Genomic DNA, 25,993 nt, shown 5'->3' with positions numbered 1-25,993 from the left:
TAAAAAAGAAAAACGTAAGATATTAAAAACAGCTGTCATGGCTGACTGACTGCATTCGGGGTATCTGTGGAAACTCTGTAACAGATTTTATCTCAAAGGATGACATCTCCACAGCTAAACAATGCTAAACAAATGTCTGAACGAGAGTGCACACACACTTCAGGCTGCTAACAAGCTTCCTGACATAAAGTTGTGGTGAGGCCTGTCGGGGAGCGTGGCGTGTTTTTACGTAACACAATCAGAAAGATACACACAGATAGATGTAAATATTCTAGACACTGAGACACATATGAAGATAAAGTAGACTAAACTAAAGCAGGCAGAAAGAGTTATAGGGGAAATCCCAGCGAAGTGCTTTCAGATCTTTCGCTCTGCTTTTAATTTCAGAAGGAGGCCTTCATGTTCATTTGGAAGGCACTGAAAAGTGTGTGTGAGTGTGTGTGTGTGTGTTCTAATCTGTGTTTTCCTCTCGCCTTGTTCCTTTGAGCGATGATCAAGCGTCTGAGGAGCGATAGTGGCAGAGCAGTGGAACGAATAAATGAGTGAATGAAAGAACAGATGAATAAAAGGCTCACTATCGTTCATCTGCCACACACACACACTCACACACACACACACACACACACTGAGAGATGCACATGCAGAGTTTGTCTGCCAGCAGTGATCTTTAATCGTACTGACACATACAGCTTCTATTCTTTCTGAGTGAGTGTATGTGTGTGTGAGAGAGTGTGTGTGTGTGTGTGTGTGAGTGTGTGATAATAAGGTGCTTAGATTGGCTCTAGCCTTCATAAAGGCCTAGAAAATCTGTTAGATTTGTTTATTCGAGCTTGCCAAGAAGGCCAATTGTGTGTCTCTCTCTAATTAAATCAGACATACTGCATTTATTGAAATCAAGGCCATATTAACCCTGAGGAGCTGAGGGATGTTACTGGGATTTTGTGTTACCAGAGGGGAACCTTGAGGGCTGTGTAGGCCTTCAGAGAAGAGCTAATGGTTTCTGGGAATAAATAAATTCATACATCTCTATTTTAGGGTAGGTTATTTTTATTCAGTAGACTGATCCTTGTATTTAAACTAGGGCAGTTTCCCAGACATTGAAAAAGCCTAGCCATATTATATTTTTTCTTTTAATTAAAAATATACATTTAAAATGCTTTGTAGTTACATTTCTTGGGAGCAGTGATGTAACACGTTACTCTAATCTGACCCTTTTTTTCAGTAACGAGTAATCTAACGCGTTACTATTTCCAATCCAGTAATCAGATTAAAGTTACTTATTTAAGTCACTGTGCGTTACTCTCTCTCTCTCCACCTCACACTCACACACACACACACCGCTCCCTTACCCATTCCCCCTCCGCTCTTCCCCAATCACACGCGTCTCGCTTTCTCCCCTGTCTCTCTCTCTCGCGCTCGGCGTGTCTTTAGTTTCCGCCCGTTTTCGTTTTTCGCCAGTTCTCGGCGCCCTATCTCTTTATTAAAGCGTTTTTTTTGCGGCCGCGTCCCAATTCACTCGCCAGGGCAGCGTCTGCCACAAATTTGATTGGCAGAGGAGAGCATTTAAAGATTTTACACCACACGTGATTGGAAGTTCACTGTGGCGCAGAGCGCACATACCCATAAAGACAAGAAAAGTTCCGGTACTTTAAATGAACACTGTCAGAATTAAATCCTTCTCAGTAGTTGGGTCCGTATTGGACAACGTCTGGGTCCGGACCCGGACCGCAGTCTGCAAATATGTGATCCTTGGTTTAGACCATATACACGGTTCTGTTTTATAAAACCACTCCCTGCCCTGCAGAGAACAACAAGTTCAATGTTCAGTTTTACAGTGTTAAATATGTCAGGTCAAGAAAGACTTTCTTTATTTTATATATTTTTTTATAAAAACAAGTATTTATGTTTAGTAAAATCAAGAAAGACCATATTTTATTTTTTATTAAAAAAAATATTTATGTTAATTTTTTATTTTTATAAAAAAAAAACTTATTTTTTTTAGGAAATAGTTCAACTTAATAGAGATAAATTGTTGCTGTTAAAAATGCATTGTCCAATAACGGGAGTATTGGCAAAACTGGTTATAATGTTTATGTTAAGGCGGCAGGAGGTGGTGTCTGCAGCTGCTGAAAGTAACTAATAAAGTAACTTGTAAAGTAACTTAGTTACTTTTAAAATCAAGTAATCCATAAAGTAACTAAGTTACTTTTTAAAGGAGTAATCAGTAATCAGATTACTTTTTCAAAGTAACTTTACCATCACTGCTTGGGAGGTGCACATCAGGGTACGCGTAGCCTACGACCTATTGTACATACACCGTATTTTTCTGAGTATAAGGAGCACCAAATCATAAGGCACAATATCAATGGACGTCTATTTTCTAGTCAATTTTTATACATAATGCGCAACAGATTATAAGGTGCATTTTAAGCATCACTAGTAAGAATGCCTACTTGAAATGAACAAGGGTGTTGCCATGTTTCTAGTTCAGCAGGTCTCCAGCTGGGGGCGCCTAAGTAAACAAAACTGTAATTCCTAAAAAAACATTTTCTTTCAAAGTCAAATGAGCAATGGATGTTAATCTACACAGATTTCTCTCCTGTAAACTTCTTATTTGGGTGAGTAAAGCGCTTCCTTTTTTACAGTAAGCTTAGAATTCCAGTATTTTGTCCAAGGGTGAGTGCTAGCAGTGGTTAGCAAGTGCTTAGCCAGCCCCAGTTAGCATCGCTAGCCAGCAGTGGTTAGCAAGAGCTTAGCCAGCCATGGTTAGCAGCGCTAGCCAGCCGTGTTTAGAAACCTTGAGTGTTTCTCGGTAGTTTAGCTCGTTTTAACAAGGTAAACACACAGACTACAGTCCAATAATTCTCCCCTCTGAACAGCAAAAGAGCTAGCACTGCTGTTAGCGGCTAATGTCAACTCACCATATAATGCTGTACTTTAGCAGAGTGGCTTTACGGCTCCTTAATACCTGACTAGTAAAATTCATACATAAGGCGCACCGGATTATAAGGTGCACTGTAATTTTTGGGAAAATATAAGGATTTTAAGTGTGCATATAAACATCACTGACTGAAACAGGTTTTAGTTCATCACTGCAGAAAAACATGGACAGCACAACAGCTGTCAAAACTGAAGCCAACACAAGTCTAGTGCCTCTGCTGGCTGGTTGCAGTATGATACATAGGTCCACACATCCCCTTATGTTTCAATGACAAAACAGACAATTTTACATCTTACTTTTTTTTCCTTTAGACTGTATTTGCATCTCCAGTGTCTCCCCTGTACTAATAGTGGCAAGTTTTTAATCTAGTTAATTACAGTATCTATAATATTACTACGTGGTGTTGTGCTTTTGAGACATAAACCTTTGAAATATTCTGTACAAAGTTCTTAGCAGTCTGCTGTTGATGTAAAATGACTAGTGTTAACTAATTCGTTGTTAATAATAATGTAATTTAAAGGAAATACTAATTGTTTTATTATAAAATAAAATTATAAAACTGTTAAATCCCCATATTTCCTGGTGGAACAGGGTATCCTGTGGAAAAATCTCCTTCGCTTCAGGCTCTTTAGGCTGCAGTGTAAACTCAGTGAAGATGCTCTACATAAAGTGTGCAACGATGAATCTTCATACAGTTTCTCAGAATAAAGAGGAATTAATGAACAGATCCAAATACAGACACAAACTAAAGGCTCACTATTCCTTTCTTTTTACTGTGTTGGTTTCAGATTCAAGTTCCAGATCCGAAAGAACTTAAACTAAAGTGTTTTAAACTCCTTTCCAGACACGGCCTCCAGGTTCACTCTATTTGCTTATGTGCGCCTATGTGTATGGCAGCGTTTGAATACTTCACTTAACTTTCATTAATAATGTATATATCTAGTTTACACCACACATTTGTCTAACAGTGTTACCTGATATCTGTGTGTGTGTGTGTGTGTGTGTGTGTGTGTATGTGAAAGTCTGTAACAGATATCTGTGCATTTGTTTTAGTGTATCAATATACACTTACTGCTGAGTCACAACATTGTAATCTATACAGTTCCCTGTATGTGTGTGTGTGTAGGTGCATGTTAATAAGAAAGAAAAGATGCATAAAAGATGCAGGGAATTTGCTTATATGGGCATGTTTGTGCAGCAGTGTGTGTGAGCCAAATGCTTGCGTGTGTGACTTTACAGTGTTTAATTAAGTGTGTGCGTACAATATTCAACTGAACAGCATGCAGTTTAACCTTAGGGGATGTATGAATGTGTGTGCATGCATGAGTGTGTGTGTGTGAATATGCATGTGTGTGTGTGTGTGCTGCTAGGAGCATTGTATCTACATTAAAACAGATGAACTATCTATTTTCTTTCCTGTGTGTATTAGTTATTGTTTTTATAGCTTGTGAGTTATAATTCTTACGCACAGTGAAACAGAGATTCACACACAGTTACAGAAAAGAGCTTTAATATGAAGATAATTTATATACAACATTAAAACCTAGTTAAATCCTAATACTGTGTAGGTGGCTTCCACAAGACCTTTGAAGGTGTTCTGTAATAACTGACAGCAGTACATTTGCAGCAGATGTTTTTAATTGCAAGGTCTTAATGGACGGACATGTTTTACCAACACATCCTACGACTGCTTGATCAGACTGAGATCTGGGTAATTTGGTAATTTGGAGGCCAGTTCAATGACTCTTTTACATAATTGTCGAAGCATTTCTGAACATGTGTGCAGCAGGCAGGGTGCATTACCCTGCTGAGGGAGGCCACTGCCCCAGCAATACTGTTAGCATGAAGGTCAGCAGCAGTGTTTAGGTAGGTGGTAAAATATGCGTAAAGTAACACAATCATAAATGTCAGGACCCAAGATTTCTCAGCAGAATATTGCACAGAGCAGAACACCATCTCCACCAGCCTGCCTTCTTCTCATAGTACATTTTGGTGTAAGCGGATTACACCAGCCCGTATAAGTCTATAGGTTTGTTGTTGGCACAAAAACCAATGCATTTCCAAACACTAAATTAACAAAAGTAATGGGACACCTGCATATTCTCCTGATTAATATACATTAATAAAGGATTAATACGAAACGTTTGTCCTGCTTTTGTGTAAGGAAATAGTCGTCTTCACTGTCTAGGAAAGGCTTTCCACTACATGGTGGAGCACTGCTTTGAGGATCTGATTGAGCATTAGGATGATCACCACCCCACCCCATCCCCAGCTCCCCAACTCATTCTAAAAGTACTATACCAATGTAATCCACACTTGGCATTTGGCATGGCAATAATAGGCTCTCATTTTTCTGATCCAGAAAGACCTCCTTTATTTGCAACATTTTTCTACAGGGCCTAAACAAGCTGTTTATGTGTATTTGCACATCTGAGTCAGCATTGGGTGCAGCCTAAAGGTGTGTAGTTGAATCTTATGGACCACCTTGTACCTTTAAGAGTAGATGTACATTGTTTTGATCTTTGGGGGAAAATGATGCTCCATTATAGTGTCATTTTCTACTTCAGATTGAGTGTGCAGGGCTTCTGTAGACTAAACAGAGTCATATTTTCCACATGTATGTAAGTCACACTTTAAGCAAAAGTGCTTCTCAGTTGGATTGACTGACTAAGTTACAAACTTGGAACCAAATCCAAATGTAGGAATGTTAGTATCCAATTAGAAACATTCAAATTAAGACATTTTCCAAATGTAAGAAGAATTTCTGCATCCAAATTAAAGATGAAATGTTAGCATTCCAATTAAAATAAAACAAATTAAAGAATAAGTTTATCATTCCAATTAAAAGTATCCAAATTTAAGAAGAATATTTTTTTTTAGCACTCTGAGTGAATCGCTGGATCTCTGAGTTATTGTGGTTCATATAATTTTCACCATTTTTTTTACCAATTTGCTCCAGGTTTTAGTCATTTGCATTTCTTCTTAACTAGGACCCAGTCTCTCAGAGCTCTCTCAGTGCTGAGGGTGAAGGCTAGAATGCACATTAGGAAACATCAGCCTCTTTTTTAAGGATATAGGTGTGTTGTGGGTGAAAGGCACTTAGATACATTTCCATTTGTTGTTTTAACCATAAACAACCATAATAAAAATTAACAAGACTGTTTTACAAGCTTCTATTATTCTTAGAAAAGACAGACTATTTTTGTTACTGTTGAGATAGATTTGACCTCTGTAAATGACCTCTGTTCAGATTCTGAAGAGCAGTCAATTTTAAAACATTGCTTATGTCTGTGGGAGTAAATGGCTTTAGGCCATATTACCATGACGAACACTGAAATGAATTTAAAGGAGTTAGTTTCTATACACTGTATGATTCTTTTGGACTGAGAATGAAGTACATTTTAAAGTACAGTTTAAAAACATCAATCTTTTATTTTACATGTGTATTATTTTATATTAATTTGCATGTATCATTATATAGGTATATTACTATATACATGTTAACAGTGAAACATACACTTAAGGCTGAAAGAATGATAAAAACTGCTGTCTTGACTTACCTTAGGCTTTATGAATACTGTATTGTATTAATCTCCATAGAGGCTCAGGGACAGAATGAAGCTCCTCTAGAGCCGCCCTGAGTAAATTTAGAAACATCATACGTCTGTCTCTGCACCATTCACAATTCCCATGCACGCACACAAGAAGCTCAAGCACACACACACACACACACACAGAATACACACACAGAATACACACAGTGTAGGATGCAGAAAAACAGCCAAATTAAAGGTCTTACAGAATAAATCCTGATTGGATTTTGGGATCTGCATGTGATTGTGCTGAAGGTTAGTAATGAGACAGTTGGACTTTGTAAGTTAGAATGTAATCCAATCTACAAGCCAAAATCCAAGCCAAATGTTTGGAAAATCAAACCCCCTTTTCACCATTAGGAACCAGATATATGCTGGATTAAGGCAGTGTTCAACATCATTTCATTTATTAATATACATCCATATTTTAAGGCTAATAATGAGGTGAAAAATAAAACAATGATGCAATTTTAAACAGATGATATTAACGAGTGATTGTAATGATGATTTAATACTAAAGCAGCATCTACAAAAAGCTGAGCCTTTAAGCAGCAAAGATGGGCAGATCTTCAATTTCTAACAAATGGATAAGAAAATTATTGACGTGTTTAAAACAATATTTCTTAAAACAGATTGGAAGAGTTTTGCATATTTCTTCATCTATAGTGCAAAATATCAATTAATAATAATAACAATAATAATCATTAAATGAATCTAGGATTTGGGAGGAATTTCAGTTTGTAAAAAGCAAGAACACAAGCCTAAGCCAAACATCCCTGAACTCCGATTCTTTACACAGCACGCAATCAAGAACCATAATTCAAAAATACCTGATAGAACAACATGGGCAAGGGATTACTTTAGTAATTATTTGTCAAGCACTACTATACAGAGTTTTTACATCCACAAATTACACTTAAAATTTTACTGTGCAAAACAGAAGCCTTGTGTTAACCATTTACAGAAACAGTGTCAATTTCTCTGGGCCCAAAGGCAATTTCTCTGGGCCTCACTCAGCAGAAATGTGTATTGTGGTCAGATTAATCCATATTTCCAATCTTTTCTGCAATAATTGGGTGCTGTGAGCTCTAGACCAAAGAAGAAAAGGACTATCTAGCACTGTATAGTATTGCAAAATCCAAAATCCACTAGTTCTAAGAACAGCACAAATCATTTTTTTCAGGGACATTCGTGCATTTGTCAACAAGACAGTGCAAAACCACATGCTGCACACATTACAAATGCATGGCTGTGGAAAAAGAAAAGTTACAAAAACTAAACTGGTCGGTCTGTAGTCCTGACTTGTCCCCAAAAGAGGGACAGATATATATATATTAATAAACAAAAAATAATAGGAAATGAAAGAAACACTGGATTTGTGACTGCATTTTCCATGCTGTTTCAACCTTTTTTTATTTGACTATTTCATGCTGTTTGGATGCACAGAATAGCACGTAATGTTTTTGCAGTAGTCTTTAATAAAATCTATCTTGCCTATTTAAAAACCCTGTGCCCTTAATTTTTACACATACTGTCAGATTAGTACCTGTGATGATATACAGTAGCTATAAAGTTTGCACAGTGCTAAGTAGTTTTGGGGTTCATTTCCACTTCAAAAACAAAGAAACAATTTTTGTTGACCGCCTATATATGTGGGGTTAGAGAAAGGTACCAGCCGAACTATCGCTTTAAAACAGAGATGTTACAGGACAAAGCTACCATCAGTCAAATGTTCTGTGTGAGGTGTATTTCCTGGAAGTGATTGATTTCTACGAGCTCTGGTTCAAGGAAAGACTGATGTGGATCTTGACTTAAGTGGACAGATGTATGTGTGTAAAGGGACTAGAAAAAAACAGAGTGAGAGAAAAAAAGAGAGCGAGTGAGTGAGAGACAAATGAGGGAAGACTGCAGCTTTACTCTCGGGTCAGCCCCCCTCGGAATTAGAGCCAATCAGGACAGGGAATGTGTGTCATTACATACAAACACACACACACACACACACACACACAATGAATGCACAATTAGGAAAAAATACGATTAACAGCACATGTGAGTAGAAAAACATGCTATTGACTTAAAAAAAAAAAAAACATAATTTTAACGTACATTAACATACATTATATCACAATCAACCATGCAGAAAATCAAACTAATAAAAAAATGTATGCAGCGTAGCAGTCTTAAATTAATCATTAACATATGCATGTACTTTTTTAAAACTTGACATGCGTTTTTTATGTCCGGACACAGAGTGAAAAAGCTACCAGTTTGTCAAAGAATCAAAAATGATTAATCACTGACCCCTGATTCCACAGATCAGGCAGCATCTATCTGAATAGTTGGGAACATGAGGTGCTAGGCTAATATTGCTAACAAGCTCTATGCATAGTGTGATCTCAAACTTGATGCACACACACACACACACACACACACACTGAGATTGCAAATCCCTGAACCCGTGTTTATTCACACAGTGCATCAAAACATAACCAAACAAACACTCTATGATACTGAACTTGAGTCTCTGCCCTTAATTGCTGTTCTCTCACTCAGAAGTCCCTCTCTCACTGACTCCATAGCCCTGAGGCTAGCGTCTCTCTCTGTGGCCAATAAAAGCAGTGTTTTTAATACTGCTGGATGTGTCTGTGATTATCCAGCCCAAACTGAGAGCAAACTTGGCGGCTGTGCCTTCCTCCAACCACAGTGTACTGTTACTAATCTTATATCTGTGTATCATGATCTGTGTGCAATTGATCATTAAGCAATTAGGCAAAACGTAGCAAAAATCTGCAATTCATTCCTTTCAGAAAACAGTTAGCATCCAAGCTAACACCCCTCTATCGTCACTGCTGAGTTGGGCTGTTAGCTAACATTTTTAGCCGTTAGCTGCATTCGGGTGTTCTGAGGTCATTTACTAAAGACTGGACTGAACTATAACCATAATCCACACTTCATATCAAATCCCAGAACCTATTAATGTAATCATCACAGCGCCATCCATCTGTTACCAAACATCAACCCTTAATTCAGCATGGAAAACAGCTAGCATCGCTAGTTAGCTGGTAACGATTATGACTTTTCTGACATTGGGGCTTCATAATAAAAGTCTGGACTTTTTTGTCATGAAGTTTACCTTTGATTATAAAATGCTAATATTTATAAATCCTGTTATATTTTATTATTACAGAGCACAATATTGACCTAATAACCTAATAATATAAAAAACAAATGTCTCAGAGTGTCTTCTTATTACTCTTATACATATTTGAGTAGCCTAGAATCTCCTGAAAGTAACCTTTGGCATGTGTTTTGTCAAATGTTTTGTAATTTTTAGGCAAATAAAGGTGCATCAAACTATAATATTTTATAACAGTCAATGCCAAATACTAATTAATTAATACTACTTTAACTGATTTGTACTGTTTAAAATACTATTTTAGCAAAATTATGAATGTGATTAGTTAGATTAATTCATCCCAGAATGTGTAATAAATTAGATTATATTCTATTTAAATATGCCCACATTTACAGTTAAATAAACTTTCAGCATGTTTCACCGCAATACAGCTTATTGACTTACACTATACTGACTAAAGTGTTGAGGCAACTGCACATTCATTGTTCCTCTTTCAAAATCAATATTACTAAAAGAGTTCATATTGCCTTGTTGAAGTAACTGTCTCTACTGTCCAGGGAAAGATTTGTATTATATTTTGGATGGATACACCTTGACTATATTTATAACAAGGATTATTCTAGTTGTGTGTTTGTGTGTTAACATTACAAAGATTCCTTACACTCACACTCTTTTACAAAAAAATAGTTCTTTAAGGAACCAAACTAATCCTTCGTTGGCAGTGCTTAAAATACTTTATTACATTCTTTTATTGTACCACACATTTGCAGTAATACCGAAATTAGTTAGTTAGGTAGATAGGTAATCATACCAATTTAATGTAATTTAATTTTACATTAATATTTAACATTTTCCGTTTGTATTTCAAACATCTGACTTGTTCTGCCTCTTTTTTGAGCGCATGTGTGTTTCTCTCTGTCTGTGTGTACCGGTGTTTGTGAGAGAGCGCATAAGGACAGGGGTCTCCAGAGTGACTGCTCGTCTGTAGGAATGAAGCCCTGCCTCCCTGTCTGTCTGTTTGTCCTTTAGTACACATATTCATCTCTCTCTCTCTCTCTCTCTCTCTCTCTCTCTCTCTCTCTGTTCAAATGTGCACTAACTGTAAGCGCTTCAGGCAAACAGAAGCAAGTCGGTGTCCTAATCAGATACTTACTAAACAGGTCATACTGAAAGGCAATGAAGATGCTATCACACTAAAGATGTTAAATAATAAAGATATTATTACAGATCAGTGATATCACTTACTAATAAATGTACTAATCATTTACTAACCCTGTCCATAATCTTACACTTAGTCTCAGAATCCTAGACATAACTGCAACCCTAATCTCAGAATCCTAGACATAACCCTGATCTTAGTCTCAATAAAAAAAGTCATAAATCTGACCTTAATCTCAGAATCCTTCATAGCCCTGATCTTAGTCTTAATAAACAAATCATAACTCTGACCTTAATCTCAGAATAACCCCAACCTTAGTCTCAATAATCTCAGTAATTTTAACCCAGATCTTAATCTAAGTTGTCTACAACAAAACCTAACCCCAATTTTAGTTTTAGTAGTTAGTAGTTACCCTGGGTGAGTGGGTGAGAATCATTCTGTGTCTGTGTGTGTAAAATGAAATGAAACAATGTGTGTACAGTTTTCTGTGAGTGTCATTCCTTGTGTGTAAATGGAGTTTGTGAGAAAGTGTGTGTGTGTGTGTGAGAGAGAGAGAGAGAGAGAGAGAGAGAGAGAGAATGTGTGTGTGTGTAAGGCTTCAGAAACACCCAAGGCACAGAAAGTGCCTCAATTTTGTTTTGAGACTCAGTCTACCGTGTTTTTACCCAGCTGCTCACATACTCTCTTTCTCTCTCTCTCTCCCTATCTCTCTCTCTTTCTTTCCCCTTCTCCTCTTTCTCTCTCTCTTTCCTGCACTTTCTCTCTTTCCCCCCTCTTTCTCTCTCTGTCTCTCTCTCTCTCTGTCCCTCCTTTTCCTCTCTCTGCCTGTCTCTCTCTGTCTGTCCCTCTTCCTCTCTCTCTCTGTCTCTCTCTCTGTCCCTATTCCTCTGTCTGTCTGTCTCTCTCTGTCTCTCCTCCTCTTCTCTCTCTTGTCTCTCTCTCTGTCCCTCCTCTTCCTCTCTCTCTGTCTGTCTGTCTTTCTCTCTGCCTCCCCACACACACACTTGCATTCTTTTCACACTCTGTCGCTCTCTATCTGCTCACACTCCTCTAGCGCTTCATTTTTCTTCCCTCACTCTCTCCATCTGTCTCTCTCTCTCTATTACACTACTGCTGCCTGTTTTTGCGTCTCTGCTGTGTTCATGCACTCTCTCTTCTCTTCTGTCTCTTTTCTCACTCAGCCAGTTTCTCTCTTTCTCCATTTGTCTCTTTTTAAAAATGTCTTTCTTTCTTTAAAAGGACATCAGGCAAAAAAAAAAAAACAGTCAAATGTAGACAGTTTCTCCTCTCTCCCTTCCTTATTAATACACATGGTTTGCTTCAGCTGGTAAGACTTCAATAGTGTGACCATAGGTTCTTTTTTTTCCAGAAATGCCTATTTTTGGGATGTAAAAATATGAAAGATTTATTCACTACATTAAAAATCTTTTAAAAACACTTGGAGATAAAAGTTAATCTCAAACGTTTCTATTAACAGAATCTTTAAAGAAGCTAAAAACACTATAGGACACTTTTTTTCCACACCCCTGACGCCTCTGTACAATAGAACTGCCATTGTGCCATTGTTTTTAGTGTGTTCTTGCCTTGCACTCATTGTACAAAAAGTGCTTATCAGCGTGGCTAACGTGCTAGCTAGCTGTTTATGTTTGAGTGCAAGCACATCCCATAATTCCTTCAAGGTATCATGGGACTCTGTGATGCTGTGGAGAAAGTGGAATCGGTACGGTCACCTCCACCTCAGCACAGTTTGCGAAAAGCTGTGCTGTATCTGTCTCTGTCAATCTCACTCTCTATCCATCTTTTCCTCTCTCTCTCTCTCTCTCTACTATTGATCTATCTATTTATCTCTTTCTCTTTTCTTTCTTTTGCTCAGTAGCCTCAATAGACTTTCTCTTTCTCTCTCATTCTATCACTGTGGTCTTTGTGCTCTCCTCTCTCTCACACCTTCCCTCAATGTGCCCTTGCTCTCTTGATCCATCCATCTTTCCCCCTCTCTCTCTCTCCTCCCCATCCCACCACTCTCTCTCTCTCTCTCCTTCCTCTCCAACCCAATATTCTATTAATCATCTTTCTCTGGCTCTCTCTCTCTCTTGCTCTCTCTCTCTCTCTCTCTCTCTCTCTCTCTCTCTCTCTCTCTCCCCACTACAGTAGATGGATGGTGTGCTGAGTGGTTCACTATGTGGTTGCTGTGGTAATGGCGGCAGAGAGGGGGGGAGGGTGCGGCTAATTTAAAGACACACCAGGGGCTTTCACCGCTAACACGAAGCCACGTCGCTAACCTCCCTATAGCCTCTGCACCAGCAATGCGCTAACGCTAGTATATCTGTCATTCATGCTGCTGACTTCCCTATAGCTTTCTTCTGTGCAGCGCTCTGCTAATGAAGCATCTGTTTTTCCCACACACAGCACGACGCTAATGTTAGCATATGCTACGCACATCATTAGCGTTTCTATAGCTCGTCACCTCGTACAGCTTTGTGTGGTCGTCACATTATCTGTCTACACACATCTGCAACGGAAGCACTGCGCTAAAGTTAGCGAATTTGCCATTCAAACTGATTGAGCTGTAGTCTCTTCTAAGCTAACGTCATTTTGTGTCATTTAGAGCTAAGGCTGCGACCTCTAATGCGTGTCGGCGTGCTGACTGGTACAAAACTCTGCTATCTTACACAGCCAGCAGTAATATTTTTGTAGCGCCTGTCTTTAAAGCCCTTGCTTTAGCACTTAGCTTGAGAAAGTGTCTCAAAAGAGGCTGTGACATGTCAGGATTTATGGCCTTGTTGTTTATCACACCACACTGGTTCCTCAAGTGGTCCTGAGAGATTGGAAAAGCTTTTTTTGGGGGGAAAATAATTTAAAGAAACTTATTTTTTTAAATACATAAGCTTGCTCTTTTTGATTTACATACCCTAAAACGACTAAAGTATTGGGACACCTGCTTATTTATCATTTCTTCTGAAATCTCTTTCCGAAAAAAGAGATCCTGCTTTTATATAAGAACGCTCTCTTCTGTCCAGGAAAAGCTTGACTCTTTCTGTCCAAATAAATAGATGTCTAATATTTTAGTGAAAGAGCACATTTCACTTGGTTAAAAAAAAATGCTGTACCATAAAGGTATAGAACTAAACTGAATGGGTGCTTTTGTGTATATACCACTTACATATGATCACACAGGATACTCTCTGTGTTGCTCTCTGCTACATCGCTCTCACTCAATCACACTTTTTCCCTGACATCCAGAAACTATAAAAAATGAATGTGATATATTAAATCTCCCGATTTTAGGGATGTTGTATTTGTATACAGCTCTGGAAAAAATAAGAGACAGCTTAAAAATTATGAGTTTCTTTGATTTTACCAAATTGAAAAAAATTCTAGAATATAATCAAGAGGAAGATGGATGATCACAAGCCATCAAAACAAGCTGAACTGCTTGAATCTTTGCACCTAGAATAAAAAACTGTGATTAAAAAGCAGGGTTATTTCACCAAATATTGATTTCTGAACTTGAACCTGTTTTCTTTGCATTATTTGAGATCTGAAAGCTCTGCATCTTTTTTTTTTTGTTGTTATTTCAGCCATTTCTCTTTTTCTGCAAATAAATGACAATATTTTTAGTTGGAATTTGGGAGAAATGATGTCTGTATTTTTTAAAATAACTATGTTCATTTTACTCAAACATAAACCTATAAATAGCAAAATCAGATAAACGGATTCAGAAAATGAAATAGTTTCTTAATTTTTTTGTGGTTTCTGTATTTATTTACTGGTGTCAGGAAATAGCTACCAAGAGGTGGATGATTGCCGTGCATCGTGGGAGAGGTGGGATGTCTGAACAGTAGTAAAGAAATAAAGTGAATACCTTTAATTAAAAATATTAAGGATAAAATAACAAAACAGGCTAAAGTCAGTCCATTTTTTAAAAATGTAGCTCATTTTCATTTTATTAGCTAACAATAACTTGTAGCATATTTCCAAAAACACAAAGCCAATCAAGAGAATAGGAGCTTATAAAAAAAAATCATTTCAATCCCTCATTTCCCTCTGGAAATGATTGAATTTGATCTTGCACACCCCTGTGTGTGTCCTTCACTTCCCTTTACTTATTTGTAACAATCAGTCAGATTACACACATTTAAAAAACATGGCTTACTACTTTATTTACCACTCTCCAATTAAATCTACAATAAATGGAAGCAAAAACATCCAACAGCATTGAAAAAAGAATTTATTTACGACAGAAACACACACAAAGCAAGACAGGATTAAAGACGAGTGTGTGTATGAGAAACAGGGAGGTTCACGGTGAACATGAATGCTGATAATGCATGTGCACGCACGCACGCACCCACCCACACGCGCACACACACACACACACGTACATACGCAGTGGAGAGGGTGTGATGGCAATAAAAACACCTTAACCCATCATGAGGGAGCTTGCTTTTTAGAGCGAAACATCTTTACCCCAACAAACACACACAGACACACAGACGTATGAACATATGAACGTACACTAGAGCTGCACAATATGGGCAAAATGCTGCATTGGGAATTTACTGCTACATACAGCAATTATGATATGCTGCTTTACAGTCTATTAAACACACACTGATCAATCAGTGACGTGAGGTGAAACACTGGAGGTGTGATTGTTCAATACGCTTATCGATTCAGATCAAGTATTATAAAGACCAATCCTGAGAATATATCAGACCTATATCTTAAAAAAACTATTCTACCTTATGTTCTATGAAAATTATATACAAGTTATCTTGCTGGCTAACCTTATTAAGGCCCTGGGTTACATGAACCCCTTTATTAATCTGAAGCTGTGGACACTGAATAAGATGCTCACACAACACAGTAATTGTCTCTCCTGGTTTATTGGCAGTGCTCAAAACCACATCTATCCCAAAAGGCCTTTGAGCTTCGAGTATGGCTTCAGATCTATTCTTCAGATCACATGAAAGACAAGCACTTTTCTCTGTCCTGGCACCAAGATAGTGGAACCAGTTCCCTGGTGTGTCCGAGAGTGTGAGACGCTTGTTGTCTATAAGTGCAGACTTCAGAACCCTCTGTTTCAGCAACTCTACATTCAGCACTATTTTTACACATAGGTGGTGTATGATTCCAGCTCTTCAGCACTGTGCATCTTCAGTATCTTTAGTATCTGGGTATTAGTACACACTAGAATACTGAATTTTGCATTTGGCAGTATCTAAGTTTAGATACTTTTAAACTGTGGCCTGATCACACAAGCTATTAATATTTAGAATATTAATACTATAATAGCTAGATAGGCTAGAATAGGGAAGCACTTCTGTCACTTTGGATAAGTGTGTCTAATAAATGCTATAAAAGTAAATTAAATTGAAAAATATAAGTTTCATCTTATTCTTAATTCCTTCAGTTGCCAATTGATACATTTGCTACTTCATTTGATAAATTGAGCATATCAGAGCTGTTAAGTAATGGTTTGAAGGGGAATCTCAATGGATAAACATAGTGCCTGACTATTTTAAGAATTTTATGGAAAAAGCCACTTTAGTCTAGAGTGCTACATTTCTGAGGGATAACTAATAGGATGAGCTAATGACCTACTACCAGGGCTAGCATGTCATTAACTTTAGCTAATTCTGACCAAACCCCCTTTCACATCAAGTATGATTTTTTTGTATATACAAACTGATAACCTCGGGGCTCTGAGTGGTCCAGCGGGCTAAGCGCTGCCACTGTGATCAGGAGATCGCTGGTTCGCTGGTTCTGTCTAGTAAGTTTACAGAGAGAAAAACACTTTAATGGTAATAGTAACAGTAATTTTAGAGTGAGGGTGAACTTGTTCATCCTGGTAATATACCACTTAAAGCTCCACTAGGTAGGATTAAGATTTTGTGCTTGTGGGCTCCCCCTACAGTTGTAGAGTGTAATAAATGTTTCAGGCGAATTAGTTTCTCTTTCTTGTTTTCTGGCTTTCACAGACATATTTGGTCTCTTTCCAGCTTCTGCCAGAGTGTCTGTATGTTAGTTTGTAAAAAATGGACCAGTAGTCCTTGTAGAACTGTTAGAACTAAAGGGCGGAAAGCAGGTCGCTTTTTAAAAAGATAAAAAATCAAGGAAATTCTACCTAGTGCTGTTTTAAGAGCTGCATGTGTGAAAGATGCAAAGCCTGAAACATCTGCAGTAAAGAGCCAGATTCTAGAAGAGCTAGAGTTTGAAAGGATAGACTAGAGGGCTCATTTGCATATTGCAGCCTTCTGCAATATCAGTAGTTTAAAGACCAATATCAGGAGAACGATAAATCTGATAATAAACAATATATCATATAACACTAGTGTGCACACAGTACACACACACACACACATTCAGCTGTCCTTGTTCATTTATGCTGCAGTAAGTGCACATATGGTTTCTCTCCCCCTCTGTCTCTCTCGCTCACACACCCACACACACACACACACACACTTAAGCTGACTGTGTCCTTCATTCACCGCTGTAATAACCTTGCTGTAGCACCAACTATGACGTCATCCATAGCAGGCAGGTCACACACACACATTAATACACGTGCACACCGCTTCAATGGCCTTAATATAGTGTGGCCCACTTTTTAGAACTACTGGACGGACTGGCAGACAGACACACACACACACACACACACACACACACACATACACACAATGCAATGGTATTTTCTGTGTCAGTTGAGAATTGTGTGTATGTTTGTGTCATTGTGATATTTCAGTACTGAATACATTTTAATTTCTGTTACTGTGAACAGGTGAGTAGAACATATTAACTGAATGTCAAAAGTCATAAAGATGAAACATTCTTTTTTACATTTTAAGCAAAATCTTTGTTTAATTAATATATTTACTTAAACTGTATGGGGTATCTCATTAAGAGAGAGACAAAAAAACACACCACAAATAAAAGAGGAACAGAGGATTAAATCCCCAACTGGGTTTCACTCAGTATCTCAGATCTACTATTAAATGATTATCAAATGTCAAAAACACGGTAACTGCTGAAGCATGTTGAGCTTCAGTGGTGTTGTGTCATTCACAGTTTGAACCCAAGGGGAAGCCCTGGTGGGTGGGAATCAGATATAACAAAATTTGTTATTAGCAATATTTTACTCCTAATAATATCCTGCTGTGATACATATTTCTGATTTGGTTAGAAAATAACATGTGAAATTTAATCCATACCTTTATAAAAGCTATTTTTGATTTTGAAAACTAATTTTTGAACCCCCATTTGTGGAAATGCTGTTAATTATTAAAAAGGAAGTAAAAAGGATTTTGTGACATATGGTTTTACTATGTATGGAGACTGACTGGCCATAAATAGTGTCTTGCCTTAATCCAATGTATCCATTCATACAAATTGATAAAAAAATTATTTCTCTCTGTGCAGGATCCTGCTGACAGTGGTTGTCATTTTCCGGATCCTGATTGTGGGAATAGTGGGAGAGAAGGTGTATGAGGACGAGCAGATAATGTTTATCTGTAACACACTGCAGCCAGGTTGCAACCAGGCTTGCTATGACAAGGCCTTCCCCATATCGCACATCCGTTACTGGGTCTTCCAGATCATCCTGGTGTGCACACCCAGTCTGTGCTTCATCACCTACTCCGTGCACCAATCTGCCAAGCAGAAGGACCGGCAGTACACCTTCCTGCACGGGCCCTACATTGACCACGGACACGGCCCGAGCCGCAAGCTCAGAAACCTCAACGGCATCCTGGTGCACCCGGATTCCAAAGACGAGCACGAGTGCCTGGAGACCAAGGAGATCCCCAATGCTCCTCGCGGCCTCACGCATGCCTCCACCAAGAGCGCCAAGACGCGGCGGCAGGAGGGCATCTCACGCTTCTATGTCATTCAGGTAGGGTTGGCTGTAGTCAAGGGATATAAATATTTTTGTTGATGCTGGCAGATAGTAGTAATTTTGCAATAGGTGGTAATGATTATAGCTGGTAACACATGGCTAGTACTGTCCATGTGAACGGACAAGCAACTCAGAAGCCACATAATTATGATATCATGACAGTGTATCCTTTAGCTTCTATTGAACAGGGTAAATGTTTTGGGACTAGAGTTGCACGGTGTACCGAAGGTTCGATTCTTTTTCGATACTACGTCATCACAAACGATTCGGTTCTTTAGCGTTCGATGCTTTCGATACTGTATATAGCCCAGTCACTAGCTTCAAATGTGTCAAATTAGTAGGCGCGATTTGATTCAGTTCATAAGAAACTGATTCACACCGCAGCAGTCGGTGTGGCAGGATTCAGATAAACTTAGTGTTCTGAACAAATGAATCGATTCACTTGTGAATCGATTCATTTGACTCGGTTGAGAGCGACACACGCACGCCCAAGCCAGCAGAGCAGCAGCGAGTGTAGAATGGCGACGGCTAAAATAACAGATGTCTCTCGTCCGCGACTTGTGGACAAAACGGGCGCGAGGAGTAAAGTGTGGGCAAATTTTGCTTACATCGCTGATGAAGAAGGGAATCCGACCAACACCACAAACCCAGTTTATAAACGGTGTTATAAGTCTATCCAGTGCAGAGGAGTAGAGCTTAGATTCTCTGCCCGAACCCGAACTGACCCGAACTGATTATTTAACATAATTCTGATCATATTTCGCTCATTCAAACAGCCCGAAAACAGCCAGGATGTTCACGTTTTCGTGTTTCTATCGCAAATCTGTGGTCAGGCACGTAGCCTGCTTGATCGTTACACTGAACATGGGCTTATTAAAAACGGTAAACGGTTGATTAATAAAACGGAGCAGTGAGTGTTAAAATGAACATAACATTGTAATGTTCTTCTGTCTCTTTATTTTCCTTATTCAGAACTTAACTTCTGCCCGCCCGTCAGGTTCACATAATCGGGCTACCATTACCTCTGGTTTTAGTTTTTAGGAAGTGTTTAGATAATTATGTTATAGTTAAGGTTATAATAACAAAACTTGTTTTTTGTTTCATTTGTTTCAAATGTTTCATTTTAGAATAAAAACGTTTGCACCGATTGTTCAGTGTTCAATCCAGTTCAGTCAAAAATAAACATTTTATGTTCAGATATTTTTATTGTTTTTTTTTTCTTCCAAGTATCGTTTTGGTATCGAGAATCGTGATACTACAGTTGGTATCGGTATCGAAATCAAAATTTTGGTATCGTGACAACCCTATTTGGGACCCTTTACTAGTTCTTGTCCCATGACATCTGGCAATTATGGCTATAACTAGGTTGTAGTTGTTGCAACCCCAGTCCTGTCAACACAAGTATAAAATATATATTTAGTTTTAAGGATCTGCAAATGATAAGTCGAAGGGTGCTTTCACACATAACTTGTTTTCGGTAAAACATTTTCAAACAAACAAAAATTGCAGGTGTGAAAGATGCCATAAACAAAGTTCTGGACCATAGCATCAAAAAATGGATCTGACCCAAAATGGTGGTCTTGGTGGTCTGAACTTTCGGATCTTTTACAGGAAGTTTATTCAGACTATTGTCACTCATTAAGCAACAGAAGAAGAAAAAGAACAAGTGATTTGACAAAATTCAACTTAAACTTGTACTTGTGACACCTGTATCTACTCTACTGTATACCTTATTTATACACAGAAATAAAAGAAATCTGGAAAATGTTTAAACACCCTAAGACTAATGCTATAATCTATTTACCTTGGATATCAGAGGTTGGAGTTGGGAATGACTCCACACCCGAGTGTCCAAGGTTAGCCTTGCATTACACAGGGGTTTTTTTGCATCTAAACTCCATGGAAACATGTCTATAAACAGATGTTGGACGCTACTGTGTGTTGTATGATTGATTTAATGAAACTAAAATAGATATAAGAGCTAATAAACAATATAATGCTACTGCTTTTAGTACTGTTCATATGGGGGCAGCCATCTTGGATTCTGTACTTTACGACTCCTGACTTTCCAAGTACTGACTTCCTATTTCAAATAAAATGTAGCATATGGTCTGCGACAGAAAAACCCTTAACAAAAAAAAAAAAAAAAATTTTGATGAATATTGATTTTTTTTTACTTTGCTCTGCTTCAGGTTGTGTTCCGGAATGCACTGGAGATCGGCTTCCTGGCTGGCCAGTACTTCCTGTACGGCTTCAACGTGCCAGCCATGTTCGAGTGTGACCGATACCCGTGTGTGAAAGAGGTGGAATGTTACGTGTCGCGGCCTACGGAGAAGACCGTCTTCCTCGTCTTCATGTTTGCTGTAAGCGGCATCTGCGTGGTCCTTAACCTGGCCGAGCTAAACCACCTGGGATGGAGGAAGATCAAGACGGCTATTCGTGGCGTCCAGGCCCGCCGCAAGTCCGTGTGCGAGGTGCGCAAGAAGGACCTGTCACACCTGTCCTCCCTGCCCAACCTCGGCCGCACTCAGTCCAGCGAGTCAGCTTACGTCTGACGGCGGGTAGGGGAGGGGCTTAGGAGGGGGTGGGCGTGGCTCACGGGGCGAAGGCCACGCCCGGTGTTTGAGACTTGATACTGAAAGTACTGTCCATGGGCCGGACAATGGGGAGAGAGGGTTGAGAAAGAGGGGAGAAAAGGATGGACTGGAAACTGGGAGACACAAGAGAGACAAAGAGAAAGAGTGAGAAAGAAAAGACCAGAACATTCTGGGATGAGAAAGAAAGAGAGGGAAACAAGATGGATGAACTTTGAGACTTAGAGACAATGGGACAAAAGGCGAACAAAGAAAGAAAGATGAACTGGGAATTGAAGGACACATGAGAAAAATAAAAAAAAGATATGGAAAAAACAAGAGAGGAATGAATTCATATGAGAAAGACACTCTTGAGTTGGCGAAAGACTGAAGTTCATCCCGTTTCCTGGTAAAAGAAGACTGGAGTTTGTTTTACTGTTTGAAAGAACGGATTCTCAACCCTCTAAACACAAACACACAAACCACAGACGCATGCACAGAGGATACTCACACACACACATATGCACGGACATATGCACTTGAATACACACAAACAAACACACAAACATATATGTGCACACACACACATGGACACATATCTCCCCAAGGCCCACAGAAGTTTGGAATGCTGAAAGAGATGCACTGAAAACGAGAGACTTGTTTGGAATGCCTGTTTTTGAGGAGAGCGAGAGACAGAGAGAGAAAAAGAGAGAGTGAGAGAGAGAGAGAGAGAGAGAGAGAAAGAGAGAGAGAGAAAGAGACATATACATTTGACCTATTCGTGCTGAGCCCACAAATACAGTCTTTCATAGCTACTGTTGCTAAGTTGGACAAGCTTTACAAAATGATGACAAAAAAATAACTGTTCAGGCTTTTGAGAGACTGTAGCTCACAATTTATGACAAGGTTTGTCAAAATACCTATAATTTCACATGATATTTTTTTTATTTTACGTGCCGCTGAAAGGTCACACTGTTAGAATAAATAAGCTCATGGATGTCCAGTTTTGGGCCAGACTTAAATTGGCCCATATAAAGATATCGCTATGGGGAACAATATTATGATATTTACATTTACAAGTTTTTGTTTTCACAAGGCATTTTGTGATCACTTTGGTATTGATCTGTACATATGGATTTAAATAGGTAAGGTTTATATTATTATATATTATCACTGAAAAACATGGATAAGTACAGACAAACTTCTTATATAAAACAAACACAGTCACTGTCACATCAGGCAAGAAAATAAAAAGTGTGGGGTGAGGTTGTCAGACGTTCAGCTCCTAATGAGCTGAAACCAAGTCCTTAAGGGCTGATCTAATGGCATCCCACGCCAAAACTGTTGCTGAATTAGCTTTATTTATCATCGCAGTGGTCTGCTCCAGGGAAACACTGTCATGGCAGAATAATAACCACTGTTGCGAGAGGTGTGTATTGGGGTTAAACCAATTATATATAATAGTCTTTTTAGATGCGGTTAGGCCAGCAAAGATGAATTGCTTGTGAGCTAACGTGACAGTAACAGAACTATCAAATGTCATTTTATAAGTAGAGACATGGATTTTTGTCGGTATGAATTTACAAGCATATCAGACATTGTGGGTAAAAAACAAACTGCAATCCCAAAACGTGTGTAAAAAATCCATCTTTTTTACAACTTAAATGGACGCAAAACAGTCTAGAAAAGTGTTGTGTTTTTTTGTATGTGCGAAAATGACATAGAGACGGCTATCACTCTGGCCAAAAACACCTGATACAGATCTGAATATTAGTTTAAATGATCTATAACACCAGTGTTCAGCTTGATAAAAAATTACAAACCTGCCCAATTTAGTCATGTACAATACCACATACAACTCTACCAAGATGGAGGGGTAAAGAAGAGGGTAAGCAAGTTCTAATATCTGGGTTAGCATGTGCTAATCCTGGGTTAGCATGTGCTAATCGTGTAAGATGTCACCAAATCCTGTCGATCCACAGTTAACTCCTAACAAATCACGGGGCAGCTTTCGAGGAGGAATGGTAACCAATGTTATGCCAAATAATAGACACTTCTAAACTAGCACCCATCTAAAAATCTCTTAAAATGATAGCTTAGCATTTTGAAAAAGAAAAACTCAGCAATATGTAGCAAATCCATTCACATTTAGAATATGGAAATTTGTGTAAAAACAACACAAAACTCCAGTAAAGGTTTGTGCATTTTGTTTTTTTTACATCATCCAAAGCATTTTTACATTCCTTATTATTTTAGGAAATTCTAATCTTTGCAGGATCCTGTTGTGCTTCTCTAAACATCACAAAATCCAGATCTGGCGTGTCAGTGAAACTCTGTGGGTGAGCTAGCTGACTGTGGGAATTAATCGTTAGTTATAAAAAAAGAACCTGCCATATGTCACTGCTGCTTTTTTAGCCTTCTAGTGAGCCTTTCTCATATCAATAAACAACATCATCACCAGCAGCAAGTAAAGTCTTACACTATAAATAGGGTTTTCCATTTTTCAAGTTTTTTTACTTTATTAAAAGTGAAATTAAGAGATCCTGCTGCTGTGTGTTTATAATAATGGATCACTCTCTTTCAGTGAGTGCAACTTCATGTAGCTAACATATATAGAACCTTTAGCTGAACTAATTACTTTAATTCAATCAATTCTGAACTTTTCTCACTGTTACTAAATCTTTTTAGTAAGTTTTCTAGTAGTATTTTTAGTAACAGCAAGATAATAAAGAAATGTTAATCCAATTGATTGTTTTGCTATGTGCACTTAATAGTTAAAGTCGTACGTTTGCTTTTGTACAAAATAAAAAATATATACAATAAACAGGAAAGAATGAGATGAAATAGAAAAAATAATAATTTTTAGCTAGTCCAATCTAGAAACAGTATATGTGTAAGAATACATTTCTGGGCTGAGCACAGGAATTGGTAATTGTTAATTCCACACAAATGAATGAAGAAAATTTCATGAAGGTTAACTCTCTCTCGCTCCAGTCTCTTCATATCTCTGTCTCTCCTCTTTGTGCTAATGCTAAATATGTAGCATTTATTTATAAAAGACAAAAATGGATAAAGAAGAAGAAGAAAAAGAAGAAAAAGGAAAACAGACCCTCTGATAAGCCCCTCCCCCCACTTTTACAGCAGCCGGGCTACAGCACCTCCCCTCAGTTCTGCACATAAACACAAATAAAACCACAAACACAAACGTAAACAGCCGTTAGCATTCACGTCCACTGACGGTCACTTCTACTGGAGCCCGCGCGGTGCTGTCTGTTCACCACTGTACATAGTTTAGAGATTATCTTACGGAGTGCTAGCTTTAACATACAAAGAAAAAAAAAACACAGAAAGAGAGCAAAATATAAAAAGTTAAAATGAAGACAGTGTTCTTTTACCACGTCTTTCTCAGAACGTAATTGTATATTACAAAACAAAGGAAGGGAAAATAAGTTTTTTTCTACTACAGACTTCTCACGTAGCCTACAGCAGAGATAAAATAATAATAAAAAAAACATGGCATGTTGTTAATGCATTATTAGAATGGCTAGACTGTGTCCTGGGCTGTATTTATATATTTAAATAAGGGACGTTACTTCTGTTTTTGCACCCTGTTTATGTGCAGGTATTTACTCTGAAGCATGCATAAAACTATAGCACCATGCAACATGGAAAATTACGGGACCTATGTGGAAAAATAATGGCTCCAGTATTGCAGCAATAATATATATATATATATATATATATATATATATATATATATATATATATATATATATATATATATATATATATATATATAAACTATAAATAAAAATATTATTGAATTTATGTGAACTAATAAAGAAATAAGTAAAGAACAAAGGTGGGAAAATGGTTTGAATTGTGTCTGTGCTTCAAAGTGGGTTGAAAAAAAAAACAGGAGCACCTTTAGGATGATGTAAGGTAAGGGAATACCTACACACACACACATACACACACTTACGCACACACATACATACTCACTTACACAAAAAGAAAATTGACATTATATGGGACATGGAAGGACAATAGAGGAGAGTGTATGTAGGTGTGCGTATATGTGTGTAAGTGTGTGTGTGTGTGTGTGTGTGTGTAGGTGTGTGTGCTGCGCTGACCCAGTTAAGAGAGCAGTCACGCCCTAAATAGGTCGACACTCCTGAGCCTAATACTGTGCAGTTCTGTTCAGTCCTTATGAATGAAAACGAATCTGTGAACATAATTTTGTGGGCATGAGTTTAATGATGGGATTTAATGAATAGGATATTAAAATGCTTGTTATTTTCAGTTATTCTTACATTTACATGTCAAACTTTAAAATATAATAACAGTTTGTGACTATTAAAATGATTCCCAGATGGTTGCTAGGGTGTTACAATTTTGTTACCTGTTACATTTTTAATGGCGTTGCAATGTTTTTTCCAAATGGCTGATTGTGTTGCTAAGCAGTAGGAGGTAGCTATGTTGTTTCAAGTGGTTGCTTGGGTGTTGCTAGGTATAGTGTCCCAGGTGGTTGCTAGGATGTTGCTATGCAGTGGCTATGGGATCTCTAGTGGTTGGTTGGGTTTGGTTTGCTGGTTGGTGTGGAGGTCCAGGTGGTTGCAGAGCTTTTACACCAAAGATTGCAGAACTTTACATCTTCCTTAAAACAATGACAAATATAGGACTTCATATATAAGGTG

General features: G+C 38.1%; 1 protein-coding gene across 1 annotated transcript in view; it reads left to right on the top strand.

Annotated features, from left to right (window-relative positions):
- The window catches only part of gjd1a (gap junction protein delta 1a), a 32,728-nt gene extending 7,671 nt beyond the window's left edge, over positions 1 to 25,057 (top strand). The window contains exons 2-3 of the mRNA XM_007261003.4: positions 18,249 to 18,720; positions 20,916 to 25,057. Of these exons, the coding sequence (XP_007261065.1) occupies positions 18,249 to 18,720; positions 20,916 to 21,278 (835 nt within the window). The 3' untranslated portion in view covers positions 21,279 to 25,057. The remainder of the gene's footprint in view (positions 1 to 18,248; positions 18,721 to 20,915) is intronic.
- Positions 25,058 to 25,993: the final 936 nt, after the last annotated feature.

This window comes from Astyanax mexicanus, chromosome 1, assembly GCF_023375975.1.
Source record: "Astyanax mexicanus isolate ESR-SI-001 chromosome 1, AstMex3_surface, whole genome shotgun sequence".
NCBI classification, from domain to species: Eukaryota; Metazoa; Chordata; class Actinopteri; order Characiformes; family Acestrorhamphidae; genus Astyanax; species Astyanax mexicanus.
The sequence above is the reverse complement of the archived record's forward strand: the minus strand, read 5'-3'. Positions and strand labels throughout refer to the sequence as shown.